The sequence below is a fragment of the Zonotrichia leucophrys genome, chromosome 2 (genome assembly GCF_028769735.1).
Source record: "Zonotrichia leucophrys gambelii isolate GWCS_2022_RI chromosome 2, RI_Zleu_2.0, whole genome shotgun sequence".
Taxonomy (NCBI): Eukaryota; Metazoa; Chordata; class Aves; order Passeriformes; family Passerellidae; genus Zonotrichia; species Zonotrichia leucophrys.
In genome coordinates this window covers 129915588-129933189 of record NC_088171.1, presented here as the reverse complement: position 1 = coordinate 129933189, position 17602 = coordinate 129915588, and the positions used below count along the sequence as shown (strand labels likewise).

The 17602-nt window shown below is 41.7% G+C and overlaps 1 protein-coding gene across 3 annotated transcripts; it reads right to left on the bottom strand.

The window, feature by feature from the left end:
- Positions 1-1339: 1339 nt before the first annotated feature.
- Positions 1340-6775, bottom strand: LOC135444563 (cytochrome c oxidase subunit 6C). Of its 3 annotated transcripts, none has more exons than XM_064706428.1 (4): positions 6642-6775; positions 5912-6039; positions 4240-4381; positions 1340-1466 (listed from the first exon to the last, which is right to left on the bottom strand). In XM_064706428.1, the coding sequence occupies exons 2-3, from the start codon at positions 6023-6025 to the stop codon at positions 4253-4255; spliced, it is 243 nt and encodes an 80-aa protein (XP_064562498.1). In that variant the 5' UTR covers positions 6026-6039; positions 6642-6775; the 3' UTR covers positions 1340-1466; positions 4240-4252. The 3 variants fall into 3 exon arrangements, with proteins under 3 accessions (XP_064562498.1, XP_064562500.1, XP_064562499.1); XM_064706430.1 differs by having other exon boundaries at positions 4257-4381; XM_064706429.1 differs by lacking the exon at positions 6642-6775 and adding an exon at positions 6262-6384.
- Between the last annotated feature and the right edge of the window lie 10827 nt (positions 6776-17602).

Here is a 17602-nt window from a genome sequence, read left to right as displayed (position 1 = left end):
TCTATTAACCTGCACACCTGGCAGTAGCAAGTTGCTTTGCCTCTGAAGCTGTCAGTAAGACTGAAGACCTCTGGCTATTTAAACCTGCAGACAGCCCTGAGAAAATGTTAGTCAGTACTTAATGGCATACACTGTTTATACTATACATTGGGAAGATAAATGGGTATCATTTGCTATTGTTAAGCTCTGGTTTACATTTATAGGAGCTGGGATATTTTGATTACTAGATGGTTTCCCCAGCATCACTAATGTCAAATTCTTTCTTTGCTTAAAGGAAGCACTCTCTGCACGGGAAGTTTAAAGAAAATCCCATGGTGCTCTATAAAATGTTCTGGATCACATACATTACTTATGTGCTTTCATTAGTCCAAATGTTGTTCAAGGATACCTATTAAGTGTTAAGTAGTTAATGATCCATGTAAAATAATAAGAGTTATTCCAAACAGGATTTGAACCGAAGACCTTCAAATACAACACAGATGGCCTAATTTGTCATGCTGCTTCATACAAAGACTTCCTTCCTTTCATGCAGTCAGCTTTTGCCTGCTCTCTTAAGTATCCACATTTAGCAAACAAAAGCTGCAGTTCTAGTACCTTCTTCATCCCGAGCAAGAGGCAGTGACAAAGCCTGTTCTCACTGACAGGTTATCATGGCCCAAGACAGAGCATCGTGCCTCAGACTGCACAGAATGCAGCAGAGATCCAAACTATGCTTAGCTGACTACTTCCAGATATTAAAAAGATGATACATGTCTAAAAGCAGCACGCCAAGATTTTTATTACCATAATACAATATTTACTTTGTCTGCCTGTACCCCCTTCCCTCTTGTACATCAATTAGATGGGAACATGCCTGCAGTTTGGAGTCATTTTCCAATTAGAGTAACTAATATACCATGTGTAAGAATGGGCACTTGCAGAGTCTGTAAGTCTTGCTGTAACAGTCTGCTGATGTAAGGAAGCGATGACAGCAGAAAAAGACAAAAAAGTTGGCTGGTGTATTTCCAGAATTTCTAGCCAAATTCTTTCGTCTCAAGGTCAGCTCACCTTGTGAAGCCAGAGGTAACACAGACCCCTCCAGAAATCCATCCTCTCCCTTCCTGCAACATCTGTCCTCTCACATATTCCCATAAACAGCTGGGACAAACTAGTTGTCACTGCTTAGGCATATACTGTGCTATCAAATGTGGAATTTGGCCAAAAGAGAGATGCAAATAACTCCTGGAGGAAAGATAGACTTTGTCATCTTGGGCAAGTTCTGAAGACTTTCCACCCCTCCTTCCACCCACCCAATACCTGAGCCTTTAAGTATTTCTACATTAATGAAGAGAACTAAATGTCACTGACATATGTATTTTATTTATTGAGCTGCATTAGAGCGTGCCATGCACTGCGGTGCATTGCACTTTACACTTCAGTGAACAAACAAGGTTCAATCATCAAGTCTTCTTGAAATGCAAGGGAATCTGCAAGATAAAAAAAGCCCATTAAGTTATGATGGACAAACTTCATGCTCTAAGTGAACATATCAGTATGTACAAATGCAAAGCAGCAGAGAAATGTTTATGCGGTAGTTTAGTCTAGAGGAATTCCCCGTTATTTCCTGAGCTTGAAGTTTCACACACCCTTCATGTGGCAAACAGAAGTGAAACATGGAACAAATCAAGAGCTGGAACAACACTGCACAGCACATCAGATTCACTATATATGCTGCACTGGTAACTGAATCAGTCTTGCTGAGGGTCTGCAGGAGAAAGGAATGCAGCTTTCGGAGAGAAGCCAGAGAGGAAACAAGTGGTGCAGGCAGCCTACCAAGGAAGGAAGAAAACCAAATTCAAATTGCTTCTCCCCATTATACTGAACACAATCCAAGACCAGCTGTGTTCCATGACAAGAGTCTTGAAAGTGGTTAGCACCAAACTCTGAGCTTCCCCGTTCATTCCATGGCTGAGCACACAGCAGATGCCAGATACTCCTCACACTTATACCTCAATTTCCACTGTCAGTATCACCACCAGAGTCTGTGGACATCCAGGCAGATGGAGAAGTGTGAATTCACAGGGAGGTGCCAAGGCGCCTCCATGCCCAGCAGGAACAAACCTGGTGTAGTGCCATGCTCCCACCATGACTAATGAACTCCTTCCTGCCCACCCAACCCCCTCCTCAATTCTGGGGCTAAGGACTGGTTCCACAGAGAGTGCTCAGTGAGGTTAAGCCACTGGTTTTACTGCCACATACAGGACATACTGCAGTAAACTGGGAGATGCAGACTGTGCATGATCACTGTATCCTTTAGGTAACTACACCAAAAATGGCTAAAAATTCAAAATAGCTAAAATTTCAACTTCTGAGGCAAACAAAAATGTCTTCCATCTGTTCTGGGTACTTGTCCTTTTTTTACAGCCTTTACAGAACATTTGAAACACTGGCATTGTTTTCCCCTTCTACTTTTGTATTCATGTGCAGGCACAAAAAAACCCAACCTCTTTCTACTATGAAAGAGTGAAAAAATATCTGTGCTTTTATAAACAGGCTAAGGAATAAGAAACATCATCAATTCAAACAAAATCGCAAAAGACTATTTCTCTCCCATGTTTTCTTTTGAGCCAGTACAACTAAGAAATGGAAAAATTGTTTAGGAAACATTTAATTTTAACAGGTGCACACAATGTGCAATTTTTTTTAAAGCTGCCAATGGGAACACAGGCTGAGAGTGGAGCTCTATTTGTACAGAAATAAATCCTGCTCATGATTTGAATTAAATGTTCAACATGCATCCTTGTTGACAATGTTTGTTTGAAATTATTTTACCACCAATGGCCCTTCAGAATACACTGATGAAGGCCACCTGACTAAAGGATGCAATTCCAGTATCTAAAGAAGTTTAAAAGTGACTATAAGACAGCCAGAGGACTGAATCAGAAGCAGAATTACCAAGATTTAAACTAGGTAAATTTATAATTTCATTATTTAGATTTCTTGCAGTCATGGCTAAAGAACAGCAGTATCCCACTCTCACAAAACAAAAACAAAAAAAAACCACTGTCAAAAGCTGAGACTGACACAAGGACTTTTTGCCTTTTTTGATAATTTTTTAGAAGACATGGAGCTCTGAACTTTTTTGAGAAATTGTGCTAAGCAGAAGCCAGATAGTTCCAGATTGTCATAGAACAGAATTCAGTGTTCACAGTGTTAAATACGAATCTTCTATTCAATCTTGATTACTCATGCAAACAAGCTGAGAAAATCCAGCTGGCCAGGATAATTAAAGCCACAGATTATCACGTAATGATCACAATATGAAAACATTCCAAAAGAATGAAAAACTATCATTCTAGATTAGTCTAAAGTCATTTTAGGAGAAGCAGAGAACTCAATGTAAAAAATTTGCACCAAGAAAGGGGGAGGAACTCTATTGAGTTGTCACATCAGCTTGTGCAGCTCAGTGAGTGCAGTTATTAATAACCACAACACAGCTGAAATCAAGACTTTTTTCCTGGTGTTACTAGCAAGGGAGAACAAAGCTGGGTAGTTTTCCTAGAAAAGGCAGGGTCAAGTACTTAAAAAAAAGAGTATTGTGAACAAAGTTCTATTCAAGCTTTATACAATATGGCAAAAATATGATTATTGGAACACAGAGCTGTATGCCATTGTGATTTTTAATATATATATATATATTTTTATGGGTGTATATAGATGTGTTTCCCTCTCTCACCAACTTCAAAATACAAAGTGATATGCAGAAGCTGTCTCTGTTTCTTACATTAAGATGTATGCTATGAGAGAGAATCAGCCTCTCCATTTTCTCCCTCACTGTACCACCACAAGTATGCAAGCAGAAGACACAGACAGGCCCAAGTTAAGCAGTTCAAGATGTGACAGCATGAACATAACTGTGGAACCAGGCAAGTCTTGGAGTTTAACATTAGAGCTTTGTCTCCTCTCCATGGTTATGTGAGGAGGGCAAAGGCCTGGCATCATCCCTGTCTCCTGTACCCACAACTGAAACAAATTTCACAGAAGGTACTCAGGAGCTTCTACCCTGCCTTTATTCCCCAGAGCCCAGTTCTTCTGTTTCTCCACATTTTTATTACCCGGGTCTCTTACGTGCAATTTGTATCCTTTTTCTTCGCAAAACCCTTTCAATTTGAAAAAAAAAAAGGAAGATCCCTCCAAGGAGAAGCACACCATGTCACTCATCTCATCTCACTCCTGTTGCAATGCAGTGAGGCTCATTACCTGCAGGTGCAGCTTACCAACACTTCTTGGCTGGTGCGCTCTCAAGCACACCAGCTGCCTTCATGGCTTCGAAGTCCTTCATGGGATCATAGTTTCTGTAGAAGTCTGCATAAGCTTGTTTCCTGGGTTCAGCAACTGCAAACTGGAAAGCAACACACAGAAAATGAAAGTTTGCAAAGCTTTATGAGCAGATTTTTTTCTGTTAGTTCCATAATGTCTATCAGTAGATATTAATCTAAAAGGCCTTAAGCTCAAAATATTAAACATTCCTTTGTTCCTGTTAAAACCCACAGGTCAGGCTACCTGATCACTGGTCAGGAGAACAAATGTCTGAATGAAAACCTTAAAAAAGGTAGCACATCATACTTTCAAAATCCAAAACCACTCCATCTGTATTGATGCCAGTGTCCAACACCCTCCCTGCTAATGGATTTATACACAAAACATATCATTATGGCAAGTTTTGTGCCTCTGCAAAACTCAAACTCCAGATAAAATGGCATCCTACACTGAAGGGCTCCACTTGACCTACACTGTAAGTCAACTGCATCTGGTACAATTTTACAAGACTGCCAAGCCACTCTTACAGGTCACCAACATAAAAAGCCACAATTCCCATTTCTTGGACACCCATTCACCTGAAGGACAGGGATACACTCAAAAAGCTCCCAAATGCTTGAAAAAAAATCTGAAGTGGATTTGTACAACAGCATGTGATGTGAAACAAAGTCAATGGCTGCTGAGATCCATGTTACCTGTTCTAAGTCTGGTCTGCCACCTTACCAGTGTGTTAACGTGGGGGTGCCAAAAAGACAATGACACAGAGACTGCTAAAAAATTATTTTCTAAGTCTGACCACAAACAAGCTTGTCTACCTCTCAACAGATGTGTTAAGTACATGTGTGAGCTCATTGTTTCTGACAGGCATTTGTGGCTCTGAGAAGTTGTGAAAAACCTGAAATTAACTTCACCTCTTGTCACTTTTGTCAACAACTTCCTGAGCACTCAAATGCTGCCAATATATATGCATGAGTTACAGGGGAAAACCAAGATCCAGCTCTTCCACAAGAATTCACCCTGTGTTGTTTGCTTTGTGTATGAGATCCAATAATTATTTAATAAAGTACTGCTCTGATCTTTATCAGAAATCAAACCTGTAAGGGTGTTTTTCTGGAAACACAATGCTGCATTTCCACACAACACCTCCGGAGCAGCACAGAAAGACCACATTAGGTTTTCCCACACTGATATCTTCAGTGTGAAGGATGAATTTTCCAAATTGCTTTAGAGCAAGTTCCCTGAAGTCAATCAAGAAATAAAATAAGACTTGGAACACTCTCCTAAGTCTCAGAAACTGTGGCCGACCAAAGCACAAAGGATCTTGGGTTAATGTGCATCAGCTGTGAATGGCCAAGAGCATTTTGGGAGACTCAAGGTCCAGTTGTCAGGAATTGCGTGACTTTGAACACACAGCACGAAACATCAGCTTAGTCACATCATTTCTGCAAATGAAGATTAGGAAGATTTATTTGTGCTTTGGAAAGATGCTTACAAAAATACATTACTAAACCTTTCTGATGAACAGCTCAACCCAATCTCAACAGAAAAATATTATGAATTCTTTAAATATTCCAATGAGCCCGGTTTATAACCGAATGAGCACAGAGCCCACCTTGTACAAAACTGCAGATCCCATAGACACCACAAATGCCCCAATGAGGTGAAACTTCATCCTCCTGGCCAAAAGGCCCCGCATCTGGGGCTTTGGCAACAGTGCAGCCGACATGGTGACTGGATTTCCTGAAAGAAAAAAGAAATAAGGGAACTGTGGGAGAAGCTCTGCTTAAAACAACTTCTGGTACTACAGAGAGATCATTCTTTTTGTATTGTGCAAGAATCGTCTTCACGATATAAGCAAGAGTGGTCCTGTGCGTTTGACCTTCCAATGAGAACATTTAAGGGACAAAATTCAAGCCAAGCTATTTATGACACGATTCTAGTTTAAGTTCTTACACTCCTTACACCCAGTATTTGTGGAATCAAGCTGGCCTTCGTTGTTCACACTAATGCTGCGCTCCCCGCATGCTCTTCCCTCCCAGGCCTGCTGTCCCGCTGTTTATGTCAGAAGACATTCTCAGCAGTACCGGGGACAGGCTGGGACCAGCCCCGCACCGTGTCCCGCGCCCAGGGCGCCCCAGCCCCGCGCTGCAGCCGCCACGGCCGGACCCGGCCCCGCCACCCTCAGGGACGCACAGAGGTCACGGGGCTGCCGCAGGGCCACGGCCGAGCGGGGAGCGGCGGCTGGCGGCCCTGGGGATGGGGATGAGGAGGGAAGTGAGGGGAATGAGGGGAGGGAGAAGAGGGAGCGGGGGCAGCCTCCCTGGGAGCGGGGGCGGCCTCACCTCGCTCCGCACCAAGGTCCTTCCGCGCCGCCGGCCTCGCTCCGCTGCGGCACCGCTACTCCGCATGCGCGGCGGCAGCGGCGTACGGCGGGCGGCGCGGGTCAAACCCGGCCGGGCGCAGTGCGCGGTGCGTGCGGGAGCAAACCGCAGGATGGATTGTATTGGAAAAGGCTCCAGAGCATCGAGTCCAGCCTGGAAGCGAACAGCACCGCGCCAACCAGACCTGGCACTGAGTGCCAAGTGCAGTCTTTCCTTAAACAGCCCCAGGGACGACGCAACACCACCTCCACATTCCAGTGTTTGTTCAATCATCTTTGCTGTGAAGAAATTCCTCCTAATGTCCAACCCCAACCACCCCTGGCACAGCCTGGAGCGATGTCTTCTTGTGCTGTCACTTGTTCTTGTTACCTGTGAGAAGCGCCCGACCCTCCCCTGGCCTCAGGCTCCTCTCAGGGCTCTGCAGAGCGCTCAGGTCTCGGCCGAGCTTCCTTTGCTCCAGGCCGAGCACCCCCAGCCCCATCAGCCGCTCCGCTCAGGGCTTGGGCTCCAGAGCCTTCCCCAGCTCCGCTGCCCTTCCCTGCACTCGCTCCAGCTCCTCAATGCCCTTCCTGAATGAGGGGCCCAGAACTGTTAGCAGGTGTGGCCTCACCGGTGCCGAGTACAGTGCCCTGGTCCTGCTGGCCACACTGTTTCTGATGCAGGCCAGGATGCCACTTGTCATCTTGGCCACCTGGGTACACACTGCCTCATGTTCAGGTCCCTTTTCCTGTCTTTGAGGTTCCTTCCAGCCCAAACCATTTTGTGATCCTATTGAAAGCCATGGGAGAAAACCAAGTCACCCACTTGAAGGGTGACATTGCTAGGCTGAGCAGCTCAGGCCTTTATACAGAGAGTTTGCCAGGAATTATTGGCCAAGCCTAGAAAGAAATGAAGCCATTTGTAATCCTTTCTGGATCTCCCTTTGTTCCTTTCTTGAAAATGAGGAACATGTGCTTTGCCCGTGACTCCCACTTAATCACCACCTGCACGTGGAATTGTCATTTGTATTCCTGGGGAGTCTCTGTGGGATTTTCACCAAATGCTATAAATTCTTGGCTTGAAAAAACAAGTCCCTCCTGTGCAGTGAGGCATGCATTCATGCCTTTTTCTCCCTTGCCAATGACAGCAGATCCTGACATCAAATGAGAGAGATGGACCCTTAAAACTGAAGAGGAGTTGCATTTTCTATGATGGAATTAAGAAGAAATAAGTGTCAGTAGAAAATTTCAGAGGGAAATCATCCAGCTGTGGCTACAAGCTGGAAGAATGTTCTTTGCAATAGCAGTTTGAATAGATGCAATTTGGACAACATTCTCTCAAACTGAAGAAAAGTTTGTTACAATAGTTGAGACTAAAATGAAGAATATCTGTCTAAGAGTTTTTCCCATGTGGATTAACACAAAAACCCCAAATGTTAATGATGTCATGCAGAAAGAATGGCAAGATGTATTACCGAGGGCAAATTGTGCAAATTTGGTGGCCTCCTAGAACAGGGTCAGAGCAGTGGTGGGTGAGGGATGAGTGACTGATGTCACCCCCTTGGTCTTGTGCAAAGAATTTGACACAGTCCTGCATGGCATCCATGTCTCTAAACTAGAGAGGCGTGGATTTGGTGGATGAACCACTTGGTGAATGAGGAACAAAGGAATTGGCTGGATGATTGCACTCAAAGATTTGTGGTCAAGAGCTCAATGTTCCAGTGTAGAGCACAAGTGGTGCTCCTCAGGGGTCAGTCTTGGGACCAGCACTGTTTAGTGTCTTTGTTGGTGGCATGGGCAGTGAGATCAAGTGCACCCTCAGCACTGTCCACTCCAAGATGTGTGGTGTGGTCAGCAAGCTGGATGGGAAGGGATGCCATCCAGAGGGATCTGGACAGGCTTGAGAGGTGAGGCTGTGCAAACCTCATGAAGTTCAGCAAGGCCAAGTGCCAGATCCTGCACCTGGGCTGGGGCAAACCCAAACATGAGTACAGGCTGGGCAGGGAATAAGAAGGGACACTTGCAGGTGTTGACGGATAAGAAGCTCCCCATGAGGCAGCAATGTGTGCTCAGAGCCCAGAAAACCAACCACATCCTGGGCTGCATCAAAAGCAGAATGGCCAGCAGGTTGAGCAAGATGATTTTGCCCTCGTACTCTGCTCTGGTGAGACCCCATGTGGAGTGCTGTGCCCAGCTCTGGAGCACTGCATCCAGCTCTGGAGCCCCAGCACAAGAAAGACATGGACCTGTTGGAGTGAGCCCAGAGGAGGCCCACAAAGATGATTAGAGGGCTGGAACGCCTCCTTGTCTTTGGAGAGAAGTTGGGGTTGTTCAGCCTAGAGAAGAGAAGAATCTGAAAAGATCTTACAGTGCCTAAAGGGAGCTTACAAGAAATCTGGAGAGAGACTTTTACATTGGACATATAGTGACAGGATGAGGTAATGGCTTTAAACTGAAAGATGGCAGGTTTACATTAGATATAAGAAAGAAATTTCTTACTGAACTTGCCCTCATGAAAAAGACAATACAAAAGTAATTGGAATAAAATCATGGCAGGTTTCAGGGCTACTGTCATCACAGATAAGATATGAGTAATTTTCCTGTAAACATCAGTCTTGTGGAGACAGAATATTTTGGTGGATGGAACTAGGTCTGTAAATAAAAAAAAATCTTGATTGCTGTTTTCAATAGCTTCCTTCATGGCTGGCCAGGTCATTAAATTCTTTTCTGTGTGGCCAGTTTCTCCATGTGCCTGAGATACTGCTGGCTAGGCATCTCTGTGTTATAGTTAAGTTGCTAAATGAAGTGCTAATTGTTATCATCCTTTGATGTCATTACTGTGGAATATACAGCCAACTCCTTATTGTTCTGTGTAAAGGGCACTCCGGGACTGTGCAAATAAGAGATAAAAAAAGGATGGAGAATGCATTAGAGCAAGAGCTGTGGAAGGAGAGCAGAGACAAACAGCTCCTTTAGGTCAATGCACAGAGTGGTTTCCTGTCACACCAGTTTCTGAATGGATTACAGGGCTAAGTGTGGTTTGGACCTGAGTGGACCCCGTGCATCCAAATGCAGAAAAGTAAATAAACCTCCTGAAAACAGGAACGCATATACAGAGATACAGAGACAAGAGCAGTTGTTTCCTTCCCAGTCCACCCCCTCCCTGGGGGTCCTGACACCTGCTCCAGTGTCTTTGGGACACAAATATTAGGATTGTTCACTCAAAAGATGTCACAGCTATTGAAGTAGAATCTCCAGTCCTTTTTTTTTTTCTCTCCAAAATACTGTAGAGCCAGCAGCAGTTCACACTTCTCCACTGTGTTCTTGAAAGGGATCACTCCCTTCACTCTTCACTTCCTTCACTCTTTTGAAGAATTAAGGAAGGCATTAATGCTAAATCATTTTGTGCTTGTGCTCCACTGGAATTGAAAGTAAAATTTACTTCTGACTTTAGTGAGAGAAAATGTAGTCAGTGAATTCTTGTCTTTTCCACAAAGAGTACCAGCTGTGATACTCAGGACTGTACTTTCTGTGGTCGGGACGGACGCCAGCTAGGAACAGGACTGTGACAATCAAGTGATTTTGCATATGCTACGAAAAGTCTTTAGATAATCATAATTTGGATCAAATTAGAACCAAAAATCTACTGGAAAAAGATCACATGGGACATCAGCAATCCCCTGAGCCAGATGCAGCCCAAATAGTTTAACATAAAAATCTACCCATCACAAAAGAAACAGAAGGTAAACAATGCTATGTGCCACATATGAAAATGAATATATTTGGGCTCATCCTCCCCTTTCTGTGCCAGAAATTAACTGATCAAATACTGTCTTGCCACAGCTGTGTCTGCATGAACCAATGGTGCTGTGGAACAAAGATACAGTGTCACAACAAGTTTTTTAAACAGAATTGGAATGGCAGCTGCACGAAAAAATGAGGGTGAATCAATGATTCCTAAATGGAAAAAGTCAAAATTAGTAGGGGGAAGAAAAATATCTTTGTACTTCCAAAAGAGCAGTATAAACAAAGCAGAAAATTTCAAATCACAATAAATGGAGCAGACAGGGATTTCACAAGCCTTTGTTGATTTTATGCAAGTTTCTGAAATAGAATAATCTCAAAAAAAAAGTGATTTCTTAAGTTTTATTCCATTTTAAAGAGACAGATTTTGGTATATTGAATGCACATGAAATAGTGAAATAATTATGCAAATGATCCTGTGTTTGGTACCATTGTGAGTTATCCTCTTAAAAAAGGAGCTATTTCCCAAGTTCCCAACTTTCAGTCAAGACATGGCTAATGTGCCTATTCAGGCCCAGAAGCAGAAAACACACCAGGTTTCAGAGCTGTGACATTAACATTCATGTGACACTTTGTTTTCTGGATTTTGGTTCTGCATTAATTGTTCCCCCTCTGAAGTCCTGCAGGTTTGGGGGGTCTATCTGAAACAAATACACTGTTTCAGCAACAGGAGACCCTTGTTTAGATAAATTGGGGTTTTAAACGAATAGAATTCTATATGTGTCATGCTTACCTAGAAGTTTAACTCAGGCAAGTGTAACTTCGTTGTTCATTGCCATTATGTTCTACATTATCATCTGATTTCTTAGAAAAAACAAAACCACACCCACAAGAAACACCTCCTTCCAGTCCCTGTTCCTTGCTCAAAGCCCTTTAAATGGTGCCAAGATTCTTCTGTCTTTTGTGGTTTTAAATGTTATGTAGCTTGTCTGCAATGGAAATAAAGTCATCAAAGAAACATTTTTATACTGTTCCTTAACTCCTTTGTATTTGAGTAGAGGTGCCTTACTCTGAGAAAGTTTTCTCATTCCTCATCCTTGTTTTTCCAGGAATATGTTGAACCACCTTTACAGGCATGTACTCCAATGTAAAATTTAACCAGTCAGCACATAAAATTGTTACATGTAACTCAGTCTCTACAGGCCCATCTCAGTGACAGCCCACCCAACGTGGGCCACAAGCATTCCTAGTCTGCATCCAGCTCCAGAAAGCGTCCACAGTAAGAACAGCACAGGAGCAGAGTTACTCCCTTAAAAAATTAAAGCAGGAACCACAACATGAGGACAAAAGGCCAAGTTTTCACACTCCTGTTCAAAGCACCCTTTGGTTCATCTGGTGTGACATGGTTTAGTTTCACACAAGGCAAAATTTTCTAGCTGCAAACATCATCTACCATACAGAAACTGTTCCATGGTGGACAACGCTTGCACGATGTGCCCAGCAATCCTGGTGAGCCCCTACATGCACCTGGTACATTTGCCAGTGCTCCCCTCCTTGACTGTGGATGTGTTGCTCTAAGTCTGAGCAGAAGATTCACATGGTACCCTTCAGTAATCCAAAGCCATTGAAACAAGGAGTGCTCTTCCTACACTAATAGTTTAGGCCAGACCCTTTGCTAGCTTCTGTTTTTCCCAGATGTGACCAGTGAACATCAGACCTCCAGGAGAGCAGGAGATGGCCTGCTGCTTGTTGACACAGGTGTAATTTTTCTCAAGGGACTAATTCTCACAGAAAATGACAGACCAACTTCCCTGTGGGTGTAAAAGAGGGGCTGTGAAGTAGGAAAGCCTCCTTCAAATAGATCAGACTCACTCTCCACAAGGCATTACATTTGCACCTTCCTTGGTTAGGATCAAGGTACTTGCTTGGGCAGCTCTTGGCCCAGCCTGCTCCCCTTGGAGGAGTGAGCTGCACAGAGAGGAGAAGGGCCTTGCTCAGGCAGGGGCCAGCACCCTGCAAGGGGGACATCTGAAAATTTGCAACAGTAGGATTTAGCCTAGGGATATCTTTGCTGTTTATTCAATTTACCTAGTACAATACAGAGTTCATTCTGACAGAAAAAGATTGACCCAGGTTATATATAAAGATCACTTTGCAATTGGTTCCTGTGGCAATTTTTAGACTTTTTACTCATAGATTTCTGAACATCTCATTTTAGTCTGTTTTAATTCACAGTGAGGTGATGACATGGTAAGTGTTATGAGATGTTGGCAACTTTTCATTTCTGTGCCTGAAATTAGAGTCCAGAAGGAGTGAAGGGTGTCTCAGAATTGTTGTGACTTGTATCATCATCGTTCTGTCACATCAATCAAATCATGTCCATTTATGAAAAGAGAGTTAATTAACACAATTTAAAACCAAAAGTAAAATAAAAGTACCCCAGAGATTATGTGTTTCTTGACCTCCTTACGATCTGGTGAACTAATTGTGAGCCTGAAAATTTATTCATTGTTTCCAATGACATTACGCGGTCCAGTCAAATATTCTTCCTAAAGAAATGCCATTGCTTTCATTTATTTTGTTATTGGAAGAATCTACCAATTTAGGATTGCTATGTTTTGCAAATGCTTCATAATTTCTATTTGATATATGATGGTATTGCAAATATAATAGATTTTCTTTATAATCATAACCCTGGAAATACTTTAAGTCCCCAGAGTCAGGGAGTTTCTGACTACAAAATCTGCAGACGAGCTAAAATCCATCTCAGATTATGGTCCCAGCTTTGAAAGGTGAGGCATGGTCAGATATGTGAGGTTTCTAGAAAGAAGCCAAATCATCTGTTCTTGTTTTTTTAACTTGTTATTGGCATAAACTTTAAAAAATATCTATACTTAAACCAGCCTGTTTTAACTTTACTGTTTTGTTTGAAATAATCTAATTAGGAAATTATGGGTCTCAGTTTTCTACTGCATTAAAACTTTTGAGCTTCATGATTAACAAAACTGGCAATAGATAACAGTATAAGCAACCTTAAATATATTTTGGTTAAATGAGTTCAGGATACATTTTCCTGAAACAAATTTGGCCATGTTCAATACGGCATTACATGTAAACGTCTGGAAAAATCGCCGTGTTTTTCCAAGCAGGAGGCATGAGATTTCTATAATCCATAGTCCCCACCACAGTATTAATTAGCATGGCTCACTAACCAGGGACATAATATTTGTAAATGAAACTCTAGAAGGGCATCAGTAAGGAACAGGATGTTGAAGCCAAATGGAAAACATGAACCAATAAAAAGGCTGAACTAGCTAGAAGTGCAAGCTCAGCCTTTGAAGTTAGTTCAAGTACTGCATGCTTTAATTTTGGTGTAATCTTATGATGGAGGTACAAACAAGAACTCAGAAACAGATTTTGTAACATTTGGCCCAATTGTAGATGAATCAGTTTGTTGATGGTTACCAACAATTGCACAGCCAGAGAAGCTGTGGTCTTTGTTAAACTAGATTGAATAATTGGCTTCAGTGGGAGTTTCGGGTGCAGAGCAAATGAAGTGTCACAGCCCTTGACTCTCGTAAGATTCCTTAGCAGAGGCTAAGCTTTTGCCTTCAGAACAACCTGAATATGGATTCAGAGAACATGAGTCCCTCAAGGGTTTATCTACTCATTCCCCTGCCCCAGTATGGGTCTGAACAAACTTAGTCATTCCTGGCAGATGTGCATACCTTATCTGTTTTAAGAGCCCCTCTGATCACTATAAGGATACCAAAAGCTCTCTGGGCAATGCTTAACTGTTGTCCCAGAACACAATCTTTGATTAGTACTACATTACCCTGGCAAGCCCAACTAAAACTATGTATTTCTTTGTTTTGGTTTTGTTATTTTTTTAATACACTTTCATGTGGAACTCCAGTGACAAAGCTGTGCTCTTCTGGTGTTTCACTCAAAAAAAAAATTCACTGTTTTTTTTCCTTTGGACAGCTTTCTGAAGGCCTACTATTGCCAGGTGCTGAGCATCTCTGGAGACATGAATTAAGAGAACGAGTTTCAATACATTCAGCAAATTACAGGATCAGGCAGCCAGGAGTTAAGATGATCTTTGAACTTGAAAGTCATAACTGGAAAATGAACATAATCATACACACTCTCCTTTTTTAGATCAAGTACTCACTTCATTAGCTTGAAAATAGTAAATAATTTATTGTAGTCTTTAGCGAATAGCCCAACACATGCTGTTAATTACTTTCTCATTTGGGAGAAGAAACACAGCAAAAGTTAATTTTTTTCCTGCATAGGCTTTCTAGAAGAACTCCCCAAAAATGCATTTATTTTTTTTTCAGCAGCCATGCAGACCTCTGGAAGGAGCCATATTCCTCAAAAAAGCAAGTGTAATGGCTCTGTTTCTCAAATGCAAGTGACTACAGACACAAACATTGTAATGAAATGTAACTTTAATTTCAAAAAAATAACACAAAGAAAAATGGTTGAAATATTGTATTAGAAAAAAAAATTATACATATACACCAAACTTAAGCCCTATGCAATTATGATGGTTAAGGAGTTTACCAAAGAAGGTAATTTTATGCATTTGTTGAACTCTGTATGTGTATATATATATAAATATATACATATATGCACATATACACACATATGCACATACAAAACAGCAAGGGTGTAAATTATTCTAGAGATGTGATAGATTCAATTCCCAAAGTACCATTTTCAGGAGTGGTATGCAAGCCAGTCAGAGTCTGGGGTTTACAAACCTAGTGCTGGGTTGGGTCTTGCAGCTGGGATGGAATCCATTGAGTTGTCTATGGATGAAAACTACTAAGAATGTTATAAGCTTGCTGGTTGCGTTTACTGAGCTATAGTCACCATGGCCTATTGTAGTGAATAATTCCAGGGAAATCTCTGTATTTGCTCACTTAGTCAGATGGAGAATATTGCATAAGCCATTGTGTGCCTGTGCATTCCTTGAGTGTGATGCTGTGGTCTTTTTCTTGCTTGCCGTGTCATTTGTTTCATTTAACTGTCTCATTAATGGCAAAATTGCTTTGCTTTGTTCAGAAATCCTATTCTGAGAAGCAAGTATTACTGTCTTCTTTAACTTCTTGCCAACAAAATATTTTCAAATGCATGTGGTGCAGAGGAATTGTACAAGATAGTTTGAGAGCAAAAAGAAGTATCTAAAATTAAAAGCACAAATCCACTTACTACATTCCCATTTTTCCTTTGACATTAAATGAAATCTTAACGAGAGAAGTGCACACAGTTCATCAGCATACTCTGAGCAAATACATAATTAACATGTGGATTGAGCAAAGCTGTTGTCAACACTTTCACATATGTTACCACGAAACTAAAATATTTTAATTAGTAGAGAAATAGAGGAAAATCCAAGTAAATACAGCCTGTGCTTGACATAAAAATTAGCTTGACTCTATGAGTATTAAAAACAAGAGACTCTCATCTCTACTTTAAGTATCCTTACCATACTAGGACAGCTTAGTGAGTCCTGCTCATTCAAATCTGCTCCAGTGCTCTGATAAATAATTACTTGACAGAGGAGTGTCCACTGTGGTCATTGTGCAAATGCTTTACTAAACCATTGGTAGAAATAAAAATGTGTGAGTTCTATGGCAGGTCGGTAGAAAGTGTAGACTTTGGTGTTTTGTAATGATCCCATTTGCTGCACTGACAGAACCTTTTTTTGAAGGCTACATTATAAGAGGAGAAAATAAAAGAAAACTATGTAGCAGTACCATGTGGCTTCTGATTTGGGAACTACAATTTAGCCTATTAGACATGGACCTATTCCAAAAGTGCACATTCAGACAATCATGCATGAAGGAGTTAGAAACACAGATGTGAATTATAACTCCCTGAAATCCTGGGAGTGCTCAAAATTAGGTGGGTGTGAATTGTAAGTACAGATCCAGAGCTAAATTTTTTGTTCAAACCTGTCTTTCCCTAACATTTTTACAGCAACTATTGAATGTATTTAAACCAACAATGTTCCGTAAGCTTAAAAAAATACTAGTTAACCCCATCTTAGCTGTATTCAGACATGATTCACAATGTCTGGCTAAAAACATTTCTATAAAAAGGTAGTAACAAAAATCACCAGTTGAATGTAATGGGAGAGTTTAAATAGGTCAAATTTAAGCCAAATTACTGCAGTTTAACTGGCCACATGCAGCTTCACAGTGACCACTTAGACTCAGCATTTAACATTAGAAACATAAATAATCAAAGGGTTTTCTTTTCCGAGTTTGGGACAGAACTTTGGAACATCTGTTCTCTCTTCAGTCCTTTTTACACACACATGCTAAATCAACATTTCTGACTAGAACAATGGTGTTAGTTGGGACTGGGGCTGGCCATTTCACAAGCATACAAGAAGTAGAGGACGGAAAATGTACCTGGAACACTGAACTGGGCTAAAGGCACAGAAGGGGCAATGAAGGAGCACCTGCCATTTTTCAGTGCTCTCAACAGGAAACTGAGGGGCCCAAATAGATGCAAATATCCAGTTCATTGATGCTTTTATCTGTAGATTTCATTGCTGCAAGTTTCTGGTTTTTAAGTCAAACATGTTTGCAAAGTGAATCACAATTATTCTTCTCATGTGAATGATGTAGACGGTGTGGCACAAATCAGTCTGGCCTTGGCCACCCCATACTGTATAGCAAGAGAAACTGGGTCTGCTCCCACCACTACTGTATCTGCAAAACACCTCTCCCCATTGCTGATCTCAATATCTGATGATTAAAAACCAGATTTTCACACCTTGAAGGAGTCAAATGAAACCACAGTTAGTGGTCCAAGACAGTTCCCCATTAACAGGACTTTAAGAAATAGCCATTAAAAAGGGATCATGAGGAGTACAGAGGCAATGGCAGAGCAGCCTTGCACAGACTCAAAGGAAAAAGCATTTTGCCCCTTTTAAGTGGTCTGGTCATGGCTACTACCACTCCTGTAAACTGACAGAAGTGTGCACCTTAGTGACATAATGCAGCACTATGTAGTTTCAGGAATTCATCTCATGGTCTGATATTTTATGTCATGCAGCAGAAGAGAAATTAAAGCAAAATGTATAAAGCCCCTTCAGAAGCACAAAATCAGAGCTTGTGTTGATGGCAAAAGTATTTGAATGAGCAATTTTGGGACTACACTCTCAAAAATTATAAATTG